The sequence below is a fragment of the Amphiprion ocellaris genome, chromosome 10 (genome assembly GCF_022539595.1).
Source record: "Amphiprion ocellaris isolate individual 3 ecotype Okinawa chromosome 10, ASM2253959v1, whole genome shotgun sequence".
Classification (NCBI taxonomy): domain Eukaryota; kingdom Metazoa; phylum Chordata; class Actinopteri; family Pomacentridae; genus Amphiprion; species Amphiprion ocellaris.
The window spans coordinates 8,566,560-8,588,587 of NC_072775.1; the positions used below are offsets into that span (position 1 = coordinate 8,566,560).

At 40.4% G+C, this 22,028-nt stretch overlaps 1 protein-coding gene across 2 annotated transcripts; it reads left to right on the forward strand.

Annotated features, from left to right (window-relative positions):
* The first annotated feature begins 911 nt into the window (after positions 1-911).
* LOC111588076 (glutamate decarboxylase 1) lies at positions 912-18,440 on the forward strand. Of its 2 annotated transcripts, XM_023298210.3 has the most exons (17): positions 912-1,181; positions 2,118-2,234; positions 4,215-4,271; positions 5,607-5,744; positions 7,771-8,013; positions 9,079-9,169; positions 12,770-12,882; positions 13,016-13,131; positions 13,388-13,467; positions 13,576-13,630; positions 13,732-13,848; positions 13,926-13,990; positions 14,077-14,155; positions 15,545-15,694; positions 15,816-15,923; positions 16,380-16,469; positions 16,589-18,440. In XM_023298210.3, exons 2-17 carry the CDS (start codon positions 2,159-2,161, stop codon positions 16,760-16,762), a joined length of 1,752 nt encoding a protein of 583 aa, XP_023153978.2. In that variant the 5' UTR covers positions 912-1,181; positions 2,118-2,158; the 3' UTR covers positions 16,763-18,440. The 2 variants fall into 2 exon arrangements, with proteins under 2 accessions (XP_023153978.2, XP_023153979.2); XM_023298211.3 differs by lacking the exon at positions 4,215-4,271.
* Positions 18,441-22,028: the final 3,588 nt, after the last annotated feature.

A 22,028-nucleotide genomic window follows, 5' to 3' on the forward strand; every position in this document is an offset into this window, starting at 1 on the left:
ACACTTTCAAAACAGAAGAATTCTTAAATGATGTGTTAATTCATTGACACAAATAAAAGGCTGTAATGTAATCGAACAAATCTACATTATTAACTCATGAACGGTAACGATCTTGTTAGAAAGAGGATGCATCTTTTCATCTGATCGTCAAGCACATTTTTTGTGATTTACAGCGCACCACACACACAGCTGATCCAGCCTGGTGGAACGCTATCAGCCCCGTATGATGCTTTGAGTTATTATCACATGGCAGAGCTTATCTTTTGTGAAGTATGGCCGCCATCTGATAGAGGCTGTGTAATTTGCAGTGGCTGAATGAACATAATGGCTGGTCTCTGGCCATTCAGCGGACCAGGACACATGCATGAAGATGACAGCGAGGACACTAAAGTCAATGCCCGCCAGGCTTTGATGTCTCACTGTTATTGTCTGTGTCAAGGTTATGAAAGAAAAAAACAGGTGCAGGTCAAAAATTATGATGCATGCGGAGCTGTCATCTCATGAAGGTGAATATTATGGGCATTGTGTGGATGGATGGATGGTGTTTCCTGCTCTCTTATAAGAAACGTCTCTATTCTGAAATAAATAATCCACAGGTCTCCATAAACCTAATCAACCAACACATAAAGACATAGTTTGGATATTCTGCTGTTGCTTAAACCCCATAACTGTGTTTTTGAACCCTATTTTTCATCCCAAGGTCAATTCCTATGTAACCAACTCAGAACCACATTTCACATTCAAGTGTTCACCCTCCATCCTGTGACACCCACCCACCAACACCTGGAGACACACAGGCGCAGAAGGAGGGGTAGATGGGTAGGTGGGTGGGTGGGAATACGTCACTGGTGTTTTTCCCTTTGCTTTTTTTGGGCTTCTTAAAGTGGATTGTGGCTGTCAGTGGCACTCAGGGAAGCTTCATTAGTCGTCAGAAGGGGAGGCAAGGCTGTGACTCATGCCTGCCTGAAGAGACCAATGGGCAGCCGGAGCCTGAGATATAAATAACGAATTAAAAAAAATATATTCTTGAGGGAGAAAAGGGTCAGTTGCGCGCCGCTGGATGGGATTTTATTAGTGCGCTCTGCTGATATTCCGCCGTCGTCGCCACTGGACTGTTTCTTGTCGCGCCTTTGGGTGGCAATTTAGTTGTACTTTGTCTGGACTCGACAACCTGTGAGCCGGTAAGATGCAGCCTTCCTTTTATTTCAGCTGTATAGGCGGGATTCTTATTTTAAACGGGTGGTCGTTTTACGCACGTCTTTTTCCCAGACCATCGAAGCTTTTTGGAGAAAAAAAGAATGTGAATGAAAACTAAAAACAAAATTCTCCGCGTCGTTTGAAATAAATTCGTCTAGGATGAGTGACAAAGAGTAAGAAGGGTTTCATCACTTTGATTCAGTGTGTATCTCGTGTCACGGTGACATTGAGTAATGATGGTGTGGAATATTCTTGTTCAAAGCGTAACTTAACTGAAATGTCGATTGCGGAGTCAATAGGTGAATGGACAATATCGTTGCACGTTATGTATTATTTGTTGCTTAAAACCACCTGTGAAACATATTATTTTTTCTAATAACCTCAATCAACTTGCCAGTGGTAAATGTAATGTGTGTTTTATTCTTCCTGTTAGAACTAGGACATAAATCTCAAAGATTTTAATAGTCTGGACTCATATCTAACATAATTTGGCTTTAATAACCCACAAAAACTCACTGGAAGAATGAACCGTATTTCTTATACATCCAGCTCACTGACAATGACTTTTTATGTTATTATTCAGCTTGTTTTCGGGAATCAAGTGTCAGATGCAGAGGGATTTAAAGGCTAATTAAAAGCAAGAAATAGTCATGAAAATTTCTGACACCTATATTTGTATTTTAGTATTTCCAAAAGGAGCCTATTCTATGTGCGTCGTGCGCAATTGGCTCCAAATTGTGCGTCTCTGCTCTGCCCTTTGGGGATGAAGCGCTCCTCGCTACGCACAACAGCTATCATCATTTTCTGATCAAACTCAGGCCTGCCAGTTAAACCGAAGGCAGTTACTCCAAATTTATGTTTTCAATCTGACCTGAATTCCACCTATAGGCTCTCATAACACTTGGCCGTTTTGTTTGCAGCTGAATTATTTCCCTGCTGGACATCCGACAACAGAGGACTGATGGCCACGTCTGAACCGAGAGCCACCGGCGGGGACCAGGACCCCAACTCGGCTAATTTAAGACCTCCGTCCGGAAGTAGGTCCTCACACTCCTCTCTCTGTTAATGATCCACTATCCACTTACCCGAGGGGTAAACTCTCGTTAAGGCTGTCCCTCTCCGGACTGTGCTTACAGAACAGCCCCACTGTGCCTTGCTCAGAGACACTTCTGCAGTGCGATCAGCTGCCAGCACAAAGCCTTAAACCCAATTCACCCCCCAACACGCCTCTGTCTGCCCCCCCCCCCCCCCCCCCCCCCCCCCCCCCCCCCCCCCCCCCCCCCCCCCCTCTCTCTCTGTGTCTCTCTCCTCCTTCCCTGTCTGATAAAAGCGAGTCTCGCCCGGGCCATTTGCTGTGTGGGCTCCGTCGTTAATCATTCCGGTTAAAAACAGAGCCATCACAGCTGCCTGTCGCTGTCTGGAGGATCAGCAGTGCGCGCCGAGCAGCGGACCTGCAAGAAAGCATGCGCCATTAAAAGCTCGAGTATTTAGAATGACCCAAGAGCATTTTACTGATATTAAATTACGCATTATTCCTTAGAGAAAATTTATATTTTCCTTCCTCTGCGCTCATTCTATCGTGATTCTAAGATTTCGACCATATTTATTATTAACTTCTGCAATAATACATCATATCCAACTCCCCATAATGTTTTAGCTGCTCTTCGAGAATTGTTTTTACAATGTTTTTTTTTTAAAGTGCATTAACCTATGGGTTAATTAATCATTTTAAGGCTTTGTCGCATACACAAAATCGACTCCATTAGAGTACACTTGAGCAGCCATCTGCAGAGCAACGCAGGGAAATAATTACAGGTTTTTGTCTTCAGCCAAACGTTAAAGGGAAATGACTACAGCTCCTTATAGAGGACGGAGAACAAATAGATGCTATATGAACTGTTTGTATCGAATAAAATTATTTTCTTTTATCTGTGGCCCTTGGGTGTCCATAAACATTTCTTTAAAAAAAAAAAAATAAATATCCCCCCAACTTATTTTAAAATGTGAATTTGTGCCAAGGAAAAAAAAGCTCCATTAAAAAAGATGTTTGTTTTGTCTGACCTGCTCGTATACTGCTGCTGGATGTTGCCATTATCTCTCTGCCACGCTCCATCTCACGCCTGGCGGCTTGCGGTGTCTGTGCGTGCGTGTGCATGTGCGTGTGCGTGCGTGTTCGTGCCTTGGCCTCGGCGCCTCGAGCTGTTTCTCTCGGAATGAGATTGCCTCAGTAAATTTAAATACTTGTTTTTTTGTTGTTTTGTTTTTTGAAAGTTTTCCATCAGGTGCCCTCGCAGCTCTGCTCTTTATTCCCTCCGGCTTCCATCTCCGCTCACGCATGTCCACACGCGCAACAGCGTGTGTGTGTGTGTGTGTGTGTGTGTGTGTGTGTGTGTGTGTGTGTGTGTGTGTGTGTGTGTGTGTGTGTGTGTGTGTGTGTGTGTGTGTGTGTGTGTGTGTGTGTGTGTGTGTGTGTGTGTGTGTGCGTGTGTGTGCGTGTGTGTGTGTGTGCATGGTGTGTATATTTATATATGAGATGCACTATTCTATAAGTTTCTGCTTCGAGCCCTGCTACGGACTTCCGGGCCTCAGACATTACCAGCTCGCTCCAGCCACATACTGTGTTTCACTCAATTAATTCCTGCCCTCCTCCGTGAGCTCATTTCACGGGTGTTAATTCCAGTCCGCCCCTTGGCTGGGTGTGTGTGAGCCGGCGTGGATTTGCCGTGCCGGGGCCACTGTCTGTCCCTATTGATTGAACTCAAAACGGAAAAGATTCATCCCTTTGTGATCAGAGGGCGTTTGGGTACATTAAAAAGAAAGTGGACATAATTATTGGTCAACAAACAATCCGATTATTTCCAAAAAAAAACCCAAATAGGTATGAGAATCTCACACCTGGCCAAGAGCCGTCCGCATCACGCTTCTTCTCTCTGTGCTCTCTGTGCTCCATCAAACCGCCTCTCCACATTTTTTCCGCGGCCTGCAGCGCACAAACTCAAACGTTCATTCTGTTTTAGCCTACGAATATGCGTGGATGCACGGATGCACACGGAAACTGGGGATGAAGATTTGTGGTAAGTTCTGTCTGGGCACAGTTTTGCCTTCTTGTAAACGCTTTTTTTGGGACCATATTTCTTTTTTGACATGTCTCCTAAAACCCATTGTAACTGATTTTTTGCCACTTTTTCTTTTTACAATGTATGAGCTCGCAGCTCTGTTTGTTGTATCCATATTTTACGCATCATTTTGAGGCCTTCTGAAACAGGCCATGATAGAGGCTGTTAAAGCAGGGCCATCCTCCACTGTCACTGTGCGTTTTCATCTTCTAAAGGTCAGTGGACATTAGCCTGTAGGTCTGGTGATGGGAGACCCGGATCAGCCCCCCTGAACCCATCATGTCTTTTCCATTTCACCACCAGGAGAAAAAAGCCTCAAGACAAGCCTGGAAATATAAAACAGAGCCAGGCCTGAAATAACTTGGAAAAAACCGAGTGTTTTCATATCCCATCTGATTATTTTTTGAGTAAAAACTGTTGATTTCTCCATCATTTCAAGGAATCTGCTTCTTCCTCAAAATAATAGAACGTATGGATAATATTTTCTTGCAAGTGGAGATGATGTAGGCTACTGCATCTGTTCAAACGACACATTATCGACCGTTTTCGTTGCTGCACAAATCATATAAAGGACTGAAGAATTCCAGCATCGCCATTTTTAGAAATTGACCATTAGATTTTAATTGGTTAAATGACATTTTAATGGAGTTGAATGGAAATGGAGTGGAAACATTTCTACGAGGCAGCTGGACAGTCTCACGTATTGATTATGAATTTGTCATTTAGATCTTAATGAGCAAGATGCTATGGAATAAACGAGACGTTTTACTTTATGCTGTTGCAGATAACAAAGGTGTGTGACTTCCACGTGTTTTACGCATAATTACGCGCACGTATTATTCCGCTGATAAGGAAGGCCTCTATGCAAAAAGAAAAAAAACTGAGACTAGACAGGGCCTTGCAGAGACAAACTGCTTCAGGGCTCTGCGTCCCTCATCAACCCTTCTTTATGGAGTGTATCTACCGGCTGTGTGGGTCATCACCGCGGGCTGTGCTGCCCACTCAGCCGGTCAGGGCTGCCTCCTCCCCGGGGTGGGGCTGTGAGATCACGGGGTGAGGCTGGCACCCAACACGCCCTCATTTAGCCTGAACTCGTATAAGTTTGGCCTCCAGTGGAGAAGCAGCTCAAATCAAACAATCAGGCCAGCAAAAGCTGACTTTAGACAGCACAGACCGTTTGGAAATCCATTATTTTTCGTTCTCGCATTTTTCCATTTCGCTTGGTTTTTGTGTCTGTGAGGGGGATGGAGGTGTTCGGGGATAACTCGTTCTCGTCGCCCTGTAACACTTTAGGGTTCCTGCAGAAGAACAACAGTCTGGATGAGAAGGGGAGGCTCGCCGGGCAGAAGAACCTGCTCTCATGCGACAACAGTGACAGGGACGTGCGTTTCCGACACACCGAGACCGACTTCTCCAACCTGTTCGCTAGAGGTGAGGGCTGATACACCTGTACTACTCTGTGGACTCCATCCTCACTGAGCATTCTGAACACTTAGACCCATGGCTGCATAATAATTACCTTTTTGCCGTTATTCAAATGCATGACTGGAACTGTACATTATAGACACTAAATTTCAGATTTAATAAACATTTTCAGACATGGATGCAGGTTTTGTTTGAACACTAGAGGGATCTTGAATTTCCCTCGGGATTAATAAAGTATCTATCTATCTATCTATCTATCTATCTATCTATCTATCTATCTATCTATCTATCTATCTATCTATCTATCTATCTATCTATCTATCTATCTATCTATCTATCTATCTATCTATCTATCTATCTATCTATCTATCTATCTATCTATCTTTAGCAGGAAGTCTGGTGGTCCCAAATATTGCATCTCCCACCTTGAAATCTACTTACATATTTGCAGAAAAGCAGGCTATACTGTTTTGTTTTGTTTTTTTAAAGTTTGTTAACAGATGTACTTTTTGGAACACTTTACTGTTATTTTACAGATCTTTGGAGTTTAGTTACTGTCAGACTGTAACAAGTAAATCACAGAAACAAGTATTAATTTACATGTCAACCATAAAACTGAGGCCAAAACTGTAAATAATGTACACATAGCAAACTCGTATTTTGTTAATGCTGGTGTGTTTTTTTACAATGTTTGACCCAAAAATCGGAGAGTTATACAATACTTAAATCTGTAAAAATATCACCGTTTTAGCATCTACATGTCATATAGTATTCCACCACTTTTCATCATATTTTTGCTTGTACCCTTGTTGCCAGATTTTTTAATAGCATATCTTTGTTTTGCTTAATTGCTACCTCTATTTTTCTTATTTTCTTTCTCAAAAGTATAGGCCACAACATTTGTAACGTCCTTACACCTAATGAAAATAAACTTTCAAGAGATTGAGGATTTTATTTGCAGCTATATTAGCTAACATATTGGCCCATGTCTAGAAAAGAAAAATGGTTGGGGGGTTGCTAGTGTCAAAAACGTGTAGACTATTGGGTTGGGTTGATTATACATTCATTTGTTTATGTAAATTAAAGCAGTAAAGCATTTAGCTTTTTTTCCCCCTGTAATGTCTTTTTGTTCTTTTATCAATGCTGCTAATTCCAACACCTGCTAAACTGCCTTTCGCGGGTCTATAACAATGACAATAAAGATCTATTCTGTTTTGCTTTAAGAAGTTAAACTAATATTCGTTATGTGATGTTTTCACTTTAATTTTTGACCATATATGGAGCTGTAACTAACCTAGCTAAGATGGCTTCCATTAGCTGGTAAATATTAGCTTTATTTTACAACCAGAATGAGAACCAAACCAAAATGGTAAGAAAATTCAGTCTAACCTGGTTTAAAAAAAATTCAAAAGTGCCAAAAATGTATTTGCTGGGTTGTTCATTCATTTATTTGTACATGTAAAATAAAGCAGTGATGCATTTTTGCTTTAAGTCAAGCAACGTTCATTTTTGACCATATATGGAGTTTTAACCGAGGAGGCTAAGATGGCCGCCTTTAGCTTGCTGACGTTAGCTACCTTTTTCAATCAGAAAAAAATAGCATAGCAGATATAAGTTTCCAAAATGGTAAGAAATTCAGTTGAACCTAATTTTAAAAAATAAAAAGTGCCAAAATGTATTTGCCTGGTTGTTTTTTTAAAATGTATTTGTACATGTGAAATAAAGGAGTGATGCCTTTTGCTTTAAATAGTTAATGTTCTGACAGAAGTCAAGCAACGTTCATTTTTGACCTTATATGGAGCTTTAACTAAGGAGGCTTAGATGGCCGCCGTTAGCTTATTGATGTTAGCTACCTTATTCAATGAGAAATAATAGCATAACAGATATAGGTCACCAAAAATGGTTATAATTAAAGATAAAACTGGGCTCAGTAATGACTCCCAAAGCGTTATAAACTCTACTCATTGACACGCTCACATATTTAATTATTTAAATCAGTCAAACAAACTTACGAATTGTCGCCTCGTCTTAGACCTGCTGCCGGCCAAAAATGGCGAGGAGCCCACCATACAGTTCCTGCTGGAGGTGGTCGACATCCTCACGAACTACGTCAAGAAGACTTTCGACCGCTCCACCAAGGTGCTGGACTTCCACCACCCTCACCAGCTCCTGGAGGGGATGGAGGGCTTCAACCTGGAGCTGTCCGACCAGCCGGAGTCCCTGGAGCAGATCCTGGTGGACTGCAGGGACACCCTCAAATATGGCGTCCGGACAGGTAGGCCTCACTTCACCTGCAACACCGAGCTGTGGTCTGTTACAGAAAGAGGGAGAAAACGGGATTTAAAACCCAAGCTGTGGCTATTTGAATAATTCATATGATGTCGTGTGTTGTTTTAAACGGCAAATGAATGCGCATTTTAATCTTTCAGATAACAGGTGACGGCAGTTGTATACTTTAATATAGCACATCATGCTACCTGTGATATTAGAGCTCCGTTATTTTCCGATATTTACATCTTCCGTGGTATATCTGTGAATTTTAACACAATATAATGATATATTGTAGTCAACTTTATCACTTTGAAATTAATGTTTATGTATTTATTGTACACTAGATAGCGTGCGGTCTGTTAAGATGACTCCCTTATTTATTGTCCTCTTGGTAATTCAGTTGACATGCTCCTTTTCTTTCCCCTCGACTTATTAAAGCAAGTGTCGCCTGAGGGGATCCTAACACGAGCTGTTTCAAGCTGTTAAAAGCGACAACGCTCAAACTGTCCCTCGGGTTTCATATATCACGCAGTTGTCTACAAATCTACACCATTTTTTTCGTTCTTTTTAGAATATTTTGTGGTTGATTTGTCTAGTTTGAGAGGACTGGAGGAGCTGTCCGCGGTGCTGAAATCTACGATCCTTGTTCAGCATAACCCCATTTCGTTCTTTGTTCTTATTATTTGTATTGAAAATCTTTATCATGACTCTGTTTATGTGAATCATATAACACCACATCCGCAGCGCACTTCCATCCATGACTGCATACAACCTCCAGGCCTGTGTGTTCATGCTCCTTAGAGTCTAACTGGCTGTCATATAGCCCTTACCAATGTAATTATGGCACACTGAGCAGTGCTGTGTCAGATCCCTCAGGTATCATGGCTGATCAGGGCAACACAGAATGAAGTCTGAATGAGTTTTAACACTGAAATGAAGAACAGCTTTTTGTGGATTATGTTGATTTTATATACTAAAGGTCTGTTAATACCACACCAGGACAATGCAGACATACATAGCAGTCTTCCTTTTTAATAAGACAGCATGTTTTTTTTTTTTTCATGTTTAGGTCACCCACGCTTCTTCAACCAGTTATCCTCTGGTCTGGACATCATCGGTCTGGCTGGAGAGTGGCTCACCTCCACCGCTAACACCAACATGTAAGTCTGATCTCCTTGCTTTTGCACACCATGTGAAGAGGAAACACCTCGATACGTCACAACAAGACAGCTGAGATTTCCTGTTTGTAGGCCACTGGAAATAGCCTCCAGTCGTTATCATATATTGGTATAGCGGAAGTGCTCATGGTGTTCCCCTGAGTCACCACAGTCTCTGAGGACAGTTATATAAATTGTTTGCTTCATCCTGTAGAGACTGTGTATTGACAGATGGCGAGCAGCTGTACTGTATATCGGAGGCAAGCCGAGCCCCAGGGGTGGTTAGATTGCATATTGATCTCAGGTCACAGTTACATGGTGGCCCAGTCTGATAGAGGGCATGAACCACATCAACTTCACACGTTCGCAACACGGATACACACACACACACACACACACACGCACACACAAACTCTGACACACACATGCTGTGAATAAGACATGACTGTCTTATGATCACTGAAACAGAATGAGGAACATGATGCGAAGACTGCTGTACCATGTCAGAATACAGATCACACACACAAGATTGCACACATAAGCGTTTTCACTGGGAGTAAACCAGCCTAATATTTACAGTTCTGTCAAAACACTTTCAGTGGTTTGATGAATAAATCTGTCATTGAAATTTGATTTCGTCAAAGTGAAGAGATCATTGCACAATACACATTTGTGATTATATTTTAATGCTTATTCATAGCATTGTTGCAGCTAATAATCATTTGGTCTGCCAGTTACTTTCACGTTGAATTGATAATCATTTAATGTCAATTTCCCATCACCCTTTCCTACAAGGTGACATTCATAATCGTCCTATTTTGTCTGGCCCACAGTCCAATGTCAAAAACTAATCAATTTCCTGTTACATAACATGAGGATGAGCTGAATGATCAGATTGTAGAAGCTGAAAACAAGGAATTTTGGTCATCTGTGACAGACAAAAACAATAATAAATAACAATTAATGAATCAACATTTTGTATCAGCTCTCATATGTATGAGAAAGACATATCAAGACATCAATAACAGCAGAAGTCTTGAGATTCAAGACAGTTTTGTCCTAGATAGAAGACAAGAAATGTCGCTCAACAGCAAACAAAATTCCAATGCAGGATCAGTTATTTAAAGTATCTGCGAGGGTTTGGCTTGGTGAAAGTTACTTAGGGAGTTGCTGACATCTTAGAGTTTCATAATACAAGGTAACATGTAATTACAAAGACAACAGAACGTGCAGTAAAACACAGAATAAACAGTAGGCAGAAGACAATACACTCCAGACCATATGTACAAGCTATTCTCCAACTCCTGCGGCCTCTATCTTCTCTCCAATCTGGCTAGTAAAGAAAAGATTAAGTGTAATGATAATAAACCCAAAGCTAGAAGAAAACTGAGATGCTTAATTTATCCAATTCCTTAAAACATTAGCTTAGGAAACCCCCCCTCTGTCTTAGAAAAACTTTCCCATCTCATCTCCTGGTTGGAAGAACGCCCCCAGAGACAGGGCCATTGACTTCCCGCACTCGCTTGCACACACTTCCATAATGACACACACGCCCACGTTCACACACCAGCTCTGGCTGTCCCACATACAGCAGCTAGGGTTTCCAGTCCATTGACTGCAGGCTCATTGTGAGCTGGTCTTAGCAGATAGGCCAGCTGGGCCCCACACTGACACACAATGTCCTCCGGCGGCACAGAAAACCCTGTTACATTGTGGAAACTGGCTGCTGCAGCTCCCTGCGGAGTGCTCATTCCGGCTCTATTGTCCCTGTGGATACAGACTGACTCAGTGCTCCTTTGAGGGGCTGAGAGGAGAGTGTGGTTGGGGGTCAGAGGGTTAGTCACATACAGCCACACACACATATACACATCCAGACACAGACTCGCACACATTGAGTGCCCTTGATGATGATAATAAGGGCATTTAGGGGCTGTCCCTGGAGACAGGCAGGTGACTGAGGGGTAATTTTCACCCTGAAAAGACCAATGATTGGCTCTGATTGTGATAATGATCACCATTATTGTCATTACAGCGTGAAATGACTCTGAGAGAAGGAGAATTTTAAAAAGGTGCACTGGTTGTGTCCCTTTTTATTCTGTGGTAGGGATCAGTTTTAAGAGAAAAGAAAAGTGAGATATCCATGACATTAGATATATTTGTCTGCCTTATATAAACCATAATTCAGTCGTATCAAAGGACTCTATACTTATGAAATTAGACCTGTGAGAGGCTGTAAAATGAGACATTTTGTCCTGTTTGCGATTTTATTCTTTGTTGTTGCAGATCTTAGTAAAAACCCAGAAGTCATAATACGTTCTGGTGTACTGACTTAGAGGCTAATGTTCTAATCAAATCCAGCCCTCAGCAGGAAGAAAATGTCTTTTTCTTCAGATTTTTCTCATCACGCTGCTTTTAATTCATATTCTCTCTGTCCTCAACTGTGTCTTTCACTTTTCTTTTATCCACCTATTTCCAGCCATTTCTGTGTGCTTTGTTTTGTCCTTTTTCTTCTCTGTAGGCTTTTCTATGCACATGCTGCATCCATATCGTCCTCCTCCTCTCCCTTTGTTGTCCTCTGTCACAGTTTCCTTCAGTGCATTGTCTCCCTATACCTCCCTCTCCTCGCTGCCTTTATCTCCCCTCCTTTCTCTCCAAACTACAAAATGCTGCTGTCCTCATTTAGATATGTACTTATGAAGAAAACAGGGAGGAACTGAAGAGGAGCGGATTTAATGCTATTGTTGTTTTAGGTGGTGGTGGAGCTATCGTGGTAGAAGTGGAGGAGGGTTGTGTAACTGGCCTCATTAGAAGCAGGGTAAACAGGGATCAGTCCTGAGGGGGTGTATAGGAGCTGCTGAGATGGCTTGTCAGTTAGCAAAGAGAGCAAAAGCTCAGGCCTCAGTATAAGAGTTCAGTGATGTCTTTAACCTACTTTCGCTTCTCTGGGAGTTTTGTTCCTTTGTTGTCCAGGGGACTGCCAAGCTTTTCATCTCTTAATAACTGACAAAGAGGTCATTCACATATCCAGCTCGTCTCCAGAATCATTCTTCTGGTGTCGTGAAGATCACATTTAGTTTTTTTTCATCCTTTGTCTTGACATTCTTTTAATGAAATAATGAAATTCATAGACATGAGCTTCCTGAGTTTCTGTGTTTTTGGGGGCCAACCGAGGCTCTTATCTCTTTAAAACACTCTCCCTCCTTGTCTTTCTGTCACACTCACACATTCGTACACATTAGTGTTCTCTCAGCCATCAAATCAGCCTCATTCAGAGTCGCCACCAAGATTGGCAGGATTGACAGATAGCCATCAGAGCTTTGTGTGCTTTAATTAAACTACTGAGTGATTTTAGAAGGCATTTGAATATGAATGTTTGCTGGTTGACTCCTATCAGACACTTTTTAATTAGCCCAGTCAGCACAAGCTCCACTTTGTGCTCCGTGGATGGAATTATTGAAAGGCTAATGAAAAAATCATCAACTGTGTGTGTGTGTGTGTGTACTGCTGTGTCTCTAATCCGCAAATGTTGGTGTATGAGAATCTCCTGTTATTCAACAAACGTCATAGCAATTCTGAATGACACATTTGTGATATGATTGCCAGGTTCACCTATGAGATCGCTCCAGTGTTCGTCTTGATGGAGCAGCTGACCCTGAAGAAAATGAGAGAGATGATCGGTTGGCCAGGTGGAGAAGGAGATGGACTGTTTTCGCCAGGTTGGTGTAAAATTCACAGAATCAATTCAATCCCACAAGAACGATATCTAACGGACTGTAATTTTACTTTTGGCGTTAATAGTGTGTGCGTGCTGCTGTCCAGGGTGCTGATGTGTTAATTTCTGTTTGATAGGTGGTGCTATCTCCAACATGTACAGTGTGATGATTGCACGTTACAAGTATTTCCCTGAGGTGAAGACCAAGGGCATGTCTGCTGCCCCCCGTCTCGTCCTCTTCACATCTGAACATGTACGTGACCCCACATATCTAATAAAGTCGATTCTATGCTTCATTGACTTTAGATTCATTGAAGTCGGGTAATAAACAGTAAGGCTTATTGAAATGAGGACAATGGACATTTTCATGGATTCTTCTTGCCCTTATTAAATCTGCTTTTGTATTGAAATAATTTTAGTCATCTTGGCAGAAAGCAAGACAAATCTGAAGTCCATTGCTTCAAATGTAGCTGTTATTTCACTGACAGATGAAATATTTGTCCCCACAGAGCCACTACTCCATAAAGAAAGCCGGAGCGGCTCTGGGCTTCGGCACTGAAAACGTGATCCTGCTGAGCACAGATGAGAGGTTTGTAGTAGATTTATTGTTGTCATTTAAAGCCACTATCAGTACAGACAATGTACAAAAACACTGTATAAAATAGCCATAATGATGCCATGATGCTCTCATTTTCAGAGGGAGAGTCATTCCTGCAGATCTCGAGGCCAAAATCATCGATGCTAAACAGAAGGTTGGTGTCTCTCTGTCAATTAGTCTTTCTTGCGTTTGCTGTTTCAGTATTTTACGTCTCTCACCGAGATGTTGTGCTTCGGCTGTGTGTTAATTCTGCAGGGTTACATGCCGCTGTTTGTGAACGCCACCGCCGGCTCAACCGTGTACGGCGCATTTGACCCCATCAATGAGATCGCTGACATCTGTGAGAAATACAACTTGTGGCTCCACGTCGATGTGAGTAGCTGACACCGGATCAGTTATTGGATAGTGGCTGCACACCTTTCTGTAACGCTGCTGTTTCCTCTCCTCAGGGTGCGTGGGGCGGTGGACTGCTGATGTCCAGGCAGCATCGCCATAAGCTCAGTGGAGTTGAGAGGTCAGCACATGGGAACAGATTGCATTTTAAAAAAAGCTTTTAATGAAGCGGCATCAGTGTTTTAACGTACGTATTGCATTTTGCAGGGCCAACTCTGTCACATGGAACCCTCACAAGATGATGGGCGTCCCGCTACAGTGTTCAGCAATCCTGGTCAGAGAGAAGGTACAGAAAACACTAATCCTCACTTTCAAAGGCATTATAGATCAGGGGTCACTAAATGGCAAACCGCAGTCCACATCTGGACCTAGATGCCGTCTTATACGGACCCGGACCTGTAATCAGTAAATTGTAATGGGATTTTATAGTTGATGGGCACAGCTTTTCCAGTGTTTATGGCATGAGTTTATCAGCTCAAGAAACACACAGACCAATTAGATATGAATTCAGCCATCCCAAGTGACCCTATTCAGCCAATGAAGTCTCTGCATTGCAGGCGCTAAACATCGCAGCTCTGCTTTCAGAAAACGAGAGACGAGGGACAGACGAGAGAGGACAGACTGTGGTCACATGCTGACCATGTTTGGCTCAAGCTGTGAGGCAGCTTTGTCAACTATGAACATAACCTTCACTAAATATGGTTCCAGACTCACCAGTGAGTTCCAAATGTGTTTGAGCACGACCCTGACACCATTCAGGCCACGATTCAAAATACTGGCAGCTCAGTTCTCCCATTAAGCCACAGGGGTTATAAGGGGAGTGATGTAAGACAGGGAAAAAATGTAAAAAAGTTCAATTGTTTACATTTTCTGAGATTTAGGTATTGTTAAAGATGTATATAAGCTGGTTCAGGTTCTTCAGTCATTATTTTTTCAGTTCTGCAACTTATTTTAAGATGTAGTTATATCAAAAGTTATTTATTAATAAATGTTGTCAAAACGTTTTTGAACCGTACTGAATTTATTTGATATGATGGTCAGTTATTGATTACATGCAGATGTTAATAAAATTACTAGGTTACATCAACATATATCACACTAATTCAAGTTAGACATTATGATGTTCTGGACCTTTGCTTTAAAAAATTTTCTGTGACTGGACCTCTTAGAGTTTTAGATGAATACTCCTGTCATAGAGACTTACATTCATTTCATGGAAACAACCACTACTTGCTGAAACTTATTATCAACCTTAACTTACCTTAAACATACTTTGAAATTAAAATTCTGTCTCTTGTGTTATTGAGACTTTTTTCTCCCTAAATAAAAGATTTATCCCTAATATGTGACTTAACAGATTTCTGTCCCCACAACCTAATTAATACAAGCACACACACACACACACACACACACACACACACACACACACACACACACACACACACACACACACACACACATATATAAACTTTCTGACATAAGCCTTTACAACTCACTATTTTAAGGCTTTAGCTTTATATTCTGGCATGCACTGAACCTGGATAATTTCAGCTTATTTCAAGATTATTTAATTTATATTATTTATTTGATATCTACATTACCTGTTTATATCATCAACCTTTCACAGTATTTGCTCTCAGTGAAACTTCTATTAGCAGTTTGTGTTTATCTGCAGGGAATCCTAGCAGGCTGTAACTCCATGTGCGCCGGCTACCTGTTCCAACCAGACAAACAGTACGATGTCACCTACGACACGGGGGACAAAGCCATCCAGTGTGGCCGACACGTCGACATCTTTAAGTTCTGGCTCATGTGGAAAGCCAAGGTGAGATGGAGGGAAATTGTTCTTTAGCCAAGATATAAAAATGTCTTTAAACCAAATGTTACAGCGCCACGCTCAATGTTCCTTATTGTAATTATTGCCTGACTGACTCTTTCCCCTGCAGGGCACCATCGGGTTTGAGCAGCACATTGACAAGTGTCTGGACCTGTCTCAGTACCTGTACAACAAGATCAAGAACAGGGAGGGATATGAGATGGTGTTTGATGGAGTGGTGAGCTTCCTCTAACTCTTATTTTGACTGGTTTATTCAATATTATGTTTAAAGGCTCCATATTGTGAATCTTTTCAGCACATTACTCAGAATCTCACATGTCCCAGCAGCTCAAAATACTGCAGAAGTGGTTAATTTGAACGTATTAATTTATGGTTTTGAGGCTGTTTTAAATGGCTCTGAAACCAGTGAGTTGCTGCTGCTGTTGCTGCCCCCTTCAGGAAGAATGAGCTCCCTGCATCTATGATTGTCAATCTCAGATGCAGGCAGTGTCGAGTTCATAACAACCACAAAACACAACAAACAATAACTGTCACTATATGGGACCTTTAAGAAAACACATTTGGGGGCCTAGTTAACAAAAAGAATTGGTATTTCTTATCTTTCATTTTGTGTGATGTAAATAAAAAACGTCCGAGGTGTGTGTTAATTCATTGTGTGTATTTCTGTGTGCAGCCCCAACACACCAACGTCTGCTTCTGGTACATCCCACCCAGCCTGAGAGGAATGCCAGACGGTGACGAGAGACGAGAAAAACTCCACAGGGTACGACTCCCAGCATCTTTTACTTTTTCTTCTCGCATAACCTCTAACTTACATTTAAATGAATTACTGTTATTTGCATTTAATGTCCGGCTCTAAATTACTGTTTTTGATTTCACCAGGTGGCGCCAAAGATCAAAGCTATGATGATGGAGTCTGGGACCACCATGGTGGGCTACCAGCCTCAGGGCACCAAAGTCAACTTCTTCCGAATGGTCGTCTCTAATTCTGCGGCCACCCAGTCCGATATCGACTTCCTCATCGATGAGATCGAGAGGCTCGGTCACGATCTGTAAACCTGTCCACCCGCAGTCTTTTATCTGTTGTATTTCACAGGCAAACACCATCGAGGTGAAACATTCACAGTGCTGCAGACAGAGAAATGATAGGACACGTCTTTGCCTGAAGCATTCTAAATGTTTCCAGAGAAACTAACAGCGAGAGAGACTCTAACCCTTAGAGTTCCTTCTATAGATAAAATATATAAACAGTATCTGATACAACAAATATGATGTAATGTACGTCTGAGCTGTGGAACCTTGTAATGTGTGAGAGATCTGGTTTCCGTCTGGTGTGTTTCGTCTTTTAATGTGTGAGCGAGTGTGTGTGTGTGTGTGAGAATTTGTTAAAAACACTTAAAAGGGGGAAAAAAGCACAGATCAAAATATAACAAGCATCATCGAGTCATTCTGCTGTATCATACGTTTGCTACACACAGTTGAATCCCAGGTGCTTTCAGCTGTACGCATATTTAATCTCAGTGCACCGACCCATTAGTTCTGAACCAGTGTCCAAAGCCCCCGAAGCAGTGTTTGTGTGCAGGTGTGCATGTAGCACACAGAGTGTATCCTGTCATGTGTTTTTAGGCTAGCACTGTGTTAAAAATAAGCTAATGTGCACAGCATAGGTGCCAAGTGTGTGAGGATTTAGTAAACCGCCTGCAAAAGAGCTACAGTCTGCAATATTTCCCCTCCTAGAAGATTAGATTAAGATTTGAAACGTCTTCAGACCTGAGGAGTCTGTGACGACCTTTAACTTGTAAAACGCTGGCTCGTTGTTTGTTCCATGCAATCATGTGATACCCATGTGTGTTTATAACACTGTTAGAATATTAATATTTGATTATAGAAGAACTAATATTTATTGCGTTTCCACTGTTTGCAGATTCAGGTATTTTATTGTAAATGCATCTTTATGTGTATTACATGGTAATACATTTGTAAATGTAATCAGAGGAACTGAGTAAAGTTTATTTATAGTGATTTTGTCAGCCAAAGAAAGAGAATTGGGAACAGAACAATCCATCATCCTTCGTGTATAACTTCTTATAGAGTATAGGTGTTTGTAAAATGTTACCTATAGACCTTCGACTGCGATGCAATTTCTATTGTGCGTTTCTTTCTGTGATTGTGAGTCTTTTTGACTGAATGTTTTGAGATGACTGATCGGCCTTCTGATGAGATTAAGAATGAAGTCTATATAATCCTCCGGCCGTAGTGGCGGTCTTTTATTTTAGCGAGAAGCACAAGGATGTGAGAATGTACTCTCCTCTTGAGACTGGGAAGAAAGTATTGTTGTATCCGTCTGAATCCTAATGCATTTACTGTAATATAGTATATATTAATTGTAATACATATTACTTGTATTCTCAGTGTTACAGGAGCTCAATGGAATATCTTATATAAAAGTTCCTGTTGGTGTCTTTGCACAATGTTCACCTTTCTTTCTTCCATTGTAAATGGATGTGTATTATATTAAAGTATTTACGGTAAATAGGGACCATATGTGAATGGCACAACTGCATAAATCATATTTAAGGTAGTCTGTGTGCTGTATGTGGCCAATGACTCTTGTACCAGTCTGGTTTTTGATGAAGCCGACTGTAAGACGTTTCCCAAGAGGTTTTCAGTAGGCACTTTAACAGAATCATACCATCTTGAAAAGGATCTTTAATAAAGTCTATTAAAGGGAAAACTGAGTCTGACTTATTCAAACATATAAATACTAATCTCACAGCTATATTTTGCTTTAGCTGCACAAAATGCACACATGAAAAATGACTTTTATTTTAGTCTACACTCCAAAGTGTCTCATTCTGCCTCTGTCGGTAGCAACACACAGATATCTATTATTGCCTCAGTGCCTAATCATCCTCAGAGGGTTTTGTTCGGCCTCCAGCTGTGTGTTGGATCGACTGTTCTACAGCATTAAACTCTTTTCACTGCTCTGATCATCTCTTTTCTCTCCTCACACATTCTCACTTTCTTTTTTTCTTTCTTTCTTTCTTTCTCTGCCACCTCTCTGTTCTTTTTGTCCTATGAGTGTAATGTGAAGACACCATTTCATAGAGAAACAGGAGGGTCAATATATAATTGCGGGACTTTCTGTATCATGGTTGACATTTTTGCCGTTTTCAGGCCTAAAATCAACATGGCCGCCTATAACCAAACACCACATGCCGTTTTTAGAGAAAGATTCTTCTAAAATATTATATATACAATTCAGTAAAATTGAAAGTTATTCATAAAGATATTGTAGTAAACCTGTTGACATGCGATAAATCCACACTTGACTCACACACTATATTAAATAACTCAGAAAGCCTTGGAGTATTGCCATATTCTCACATTTTCTTTCTTTCTTTCTTTCTTTCTTTCTTTCTTTCTTTCTTTCTTTCTTTCTTTCTTTCTTTCTTTCTGTTCTTTTTGCCCTGTGAGTTTAACATGAAGACACCATTTCACAGAGAAACAGAAGCATTGGTTCCAGTGTTTCATAACCTCTGAATGGAGGGCATGAAAATATCAGAATAGAGGTTGTGGAGTGAAGCTCAAGTTTGTGGCGGAGAGCTGCAGTGATGAGCAGCCAGCGCCCTCTGGTGGTGACTCCCAGCCTGCACAAGGATGCTAAAACTGTCAAAAGGCTTAAAAAATGCTTTTAACGTGTTACACAGGGGGCTTTCAAAATGAAACACACGCATAAGGAAGCTTTTTCTGGCTGAAGTAACTTCCAGCATGTTTATTCTGCAGAGACTATTAAACAAACCTGCCTTGTAGTGATATTTTTCCTGCAGGAGGGTCATAGGATTTGGCAAAAATCACTCTGGACATTAAATGTAAACTACAGGGCTTGTATTGCAACAGCAGGCCATCAGATAAGGTTGCTTGTAATGTTAGATATCTACTACATATTGTAAGTGCAGCTGGCAGGAAAGTTGTCACTAGGAAGTGGTTCAGAGCAGAAATACCCACAATAGAAGATCTGATTGACATTGTTTATATCTTTAAATGGAAAGAATTACTCTTTCAATCAAACTGAAACAGGACAAGCTGAATAGTGGATATTGCTACAGTGCAACCAGTATTTCTCCATTCAATAGATTGATATGAGCATCAGGAGATATTGTACAAACCAGTCTTTAGGGTTTAATAAGTCAGTTTTCTGCTCTGTATGTTTTATTTGTATTTATTCTAGTGGTCCTTATATGCTTCTGTGCTTATTTAAACTGTTTATTAATGCCTTTTCTTAACCCTTGTGTCGTCCTGCGGGTCAAAATTGACCCATTTTAAAGTTTGAAAATGTGGGAAAAAAATATATTTTCACAGTGGAACTTCTGATGTCCACATTTTCAATATTTTTGGGATAATCTTTGAACATTTTTTGGTGGAAAATAACAAATGTTAAAAATGTTTCTTAAGAACATTCACATAAAAATCAACCAAAATCCAGCGAAATTTGTTGGATTTTGGTTGATTTTTATGTGAATGTTCTTAAAGAAAATATTAGAAGTTTTACTGATATATATGTAATCATTTTAGATATTTTTAGGATTTTTTTGAAGATTTTTACTCATTTTTTGAAAATATTAAGAATTTTCTTGCCAAATGTGGGGGATTTTTTAAAAATAAAACTTTTAGGGGAAACTATTAAGGAATTACTGGAATTTTCTTCCTGACGGTTTTGCAAATTTTCAGAAATTTGGGGGATTTTTTTGCTGAATTTTTGGACTTTTTTTTTAGACAAGGAAACAGTATTTTTTGGTGCCCATAAATGAAAACAACAGAAGGGTTAAAGTTCCATTACGCAGAAGTCAGTTTAGGTGCTTAGATTATACATAAATTGCAAAATAAAAAAGATCTTTACCACGATAGAAAGCAAAATGGAACATGAGATATGTGGCTTAAATGTTGAGTAAAGTTGTGCTACTAACTCAGTGGTTTTTGTTCTGGTCTCATTTGATATGATAGTTTTACATTGCAAATTAAAAACAGATCAGCTTCAAAATAAAATATTTACTATGTTCTAATGCAGTAACCTCTTTTTACAGTCTGTAAGTTACGTCAAGTATAACTACTCATGAGGTTTTTCCAGGTTCAGGTTGGGTCATCAAGTATGATCAGTCCATGTAAAGGCAATGAGTTTGTGTTAATTCTGCCTTGATGAACAAAATGTCTATTAAACTTGAATAAGCGAAAGATCAGTGAACAAAACTGGTTGAATTTGTATTATTTTGACTCCACTACACATTAAAAACCCTTCACATGAGCCACTGAGAATCATTTGAGGACAGTGTTTTTTCTATCAAGAGCTGCTAGTTGGAGCTAAATAATGATTCACTTGTTGTGTTTAAACACATACTAAAAGCAAAATACATTACAAATATCCACCATGTGAATTTCAGCACTATAGTAGGAGCGGAGTGTACTGACATCGATTGAGTATGTTGACTTTTTAAAACACACTCCTCCTTCATAGAAAAAAGCAGCTGGTTTTGAAAGCCTTGTCCTCTGAACCATAAAAGCAGGGAACTGAAAGGACACATAATACACTGCAACTCAATACAACAATACAAAAGAAGCTCCGGGGCTAAAAGATGACCTCATGCCTTAGAGTGGTTACGACCTGCTGTGTATCATAGATAAATAAACCTAGAGGATAATAATTCATAAAAGGTCTGTTCAAACTCAGCCCTTCAGAGGCAGAAATTCAAGCTTTAGAAACAGTTTGACAATAAACAGCTGAATCATTGCTCCACACCTGTACAATAGACAGTATATCAATGGATATGTACAGTACTTTTTGCACTATAGCAGCATTCTCATGTAGCATTTATCATTTTGCACTGCTGTGTTTATAAATTCCTTTCTAGCTTGTAAATATCTGTATATATTGTGTTATACATTTTTTACCACTATTTTCCCCCTGATCTTCTTTGTATAATTTTTTTTTATTATTATTATTATTCTCTTTCAATATTCCTAGGGTGCCATCAACAGTCGAAACCAAATTCCTTGTATGTTGTGTGCGTATTTGGCCATTAAAGCTGATTCTGATAAACACTGACTTCACACTGTTCATTAATTATTATTTAACCCTGTTATGAATAGAGGTTTAATACACTATAAATGAATGTAGTTGTGTGCTTGTGTGAGATGAAACAAGAGTAGATTTACTTCAGTAATATGTGTCTCGTGCAACAAAGCATTTTACACAAAAGTACAATAAGCACTGGGGGATAAATACAACAAGATTAGCTGAGTTTTTACACTATCCAGTCCACTGACT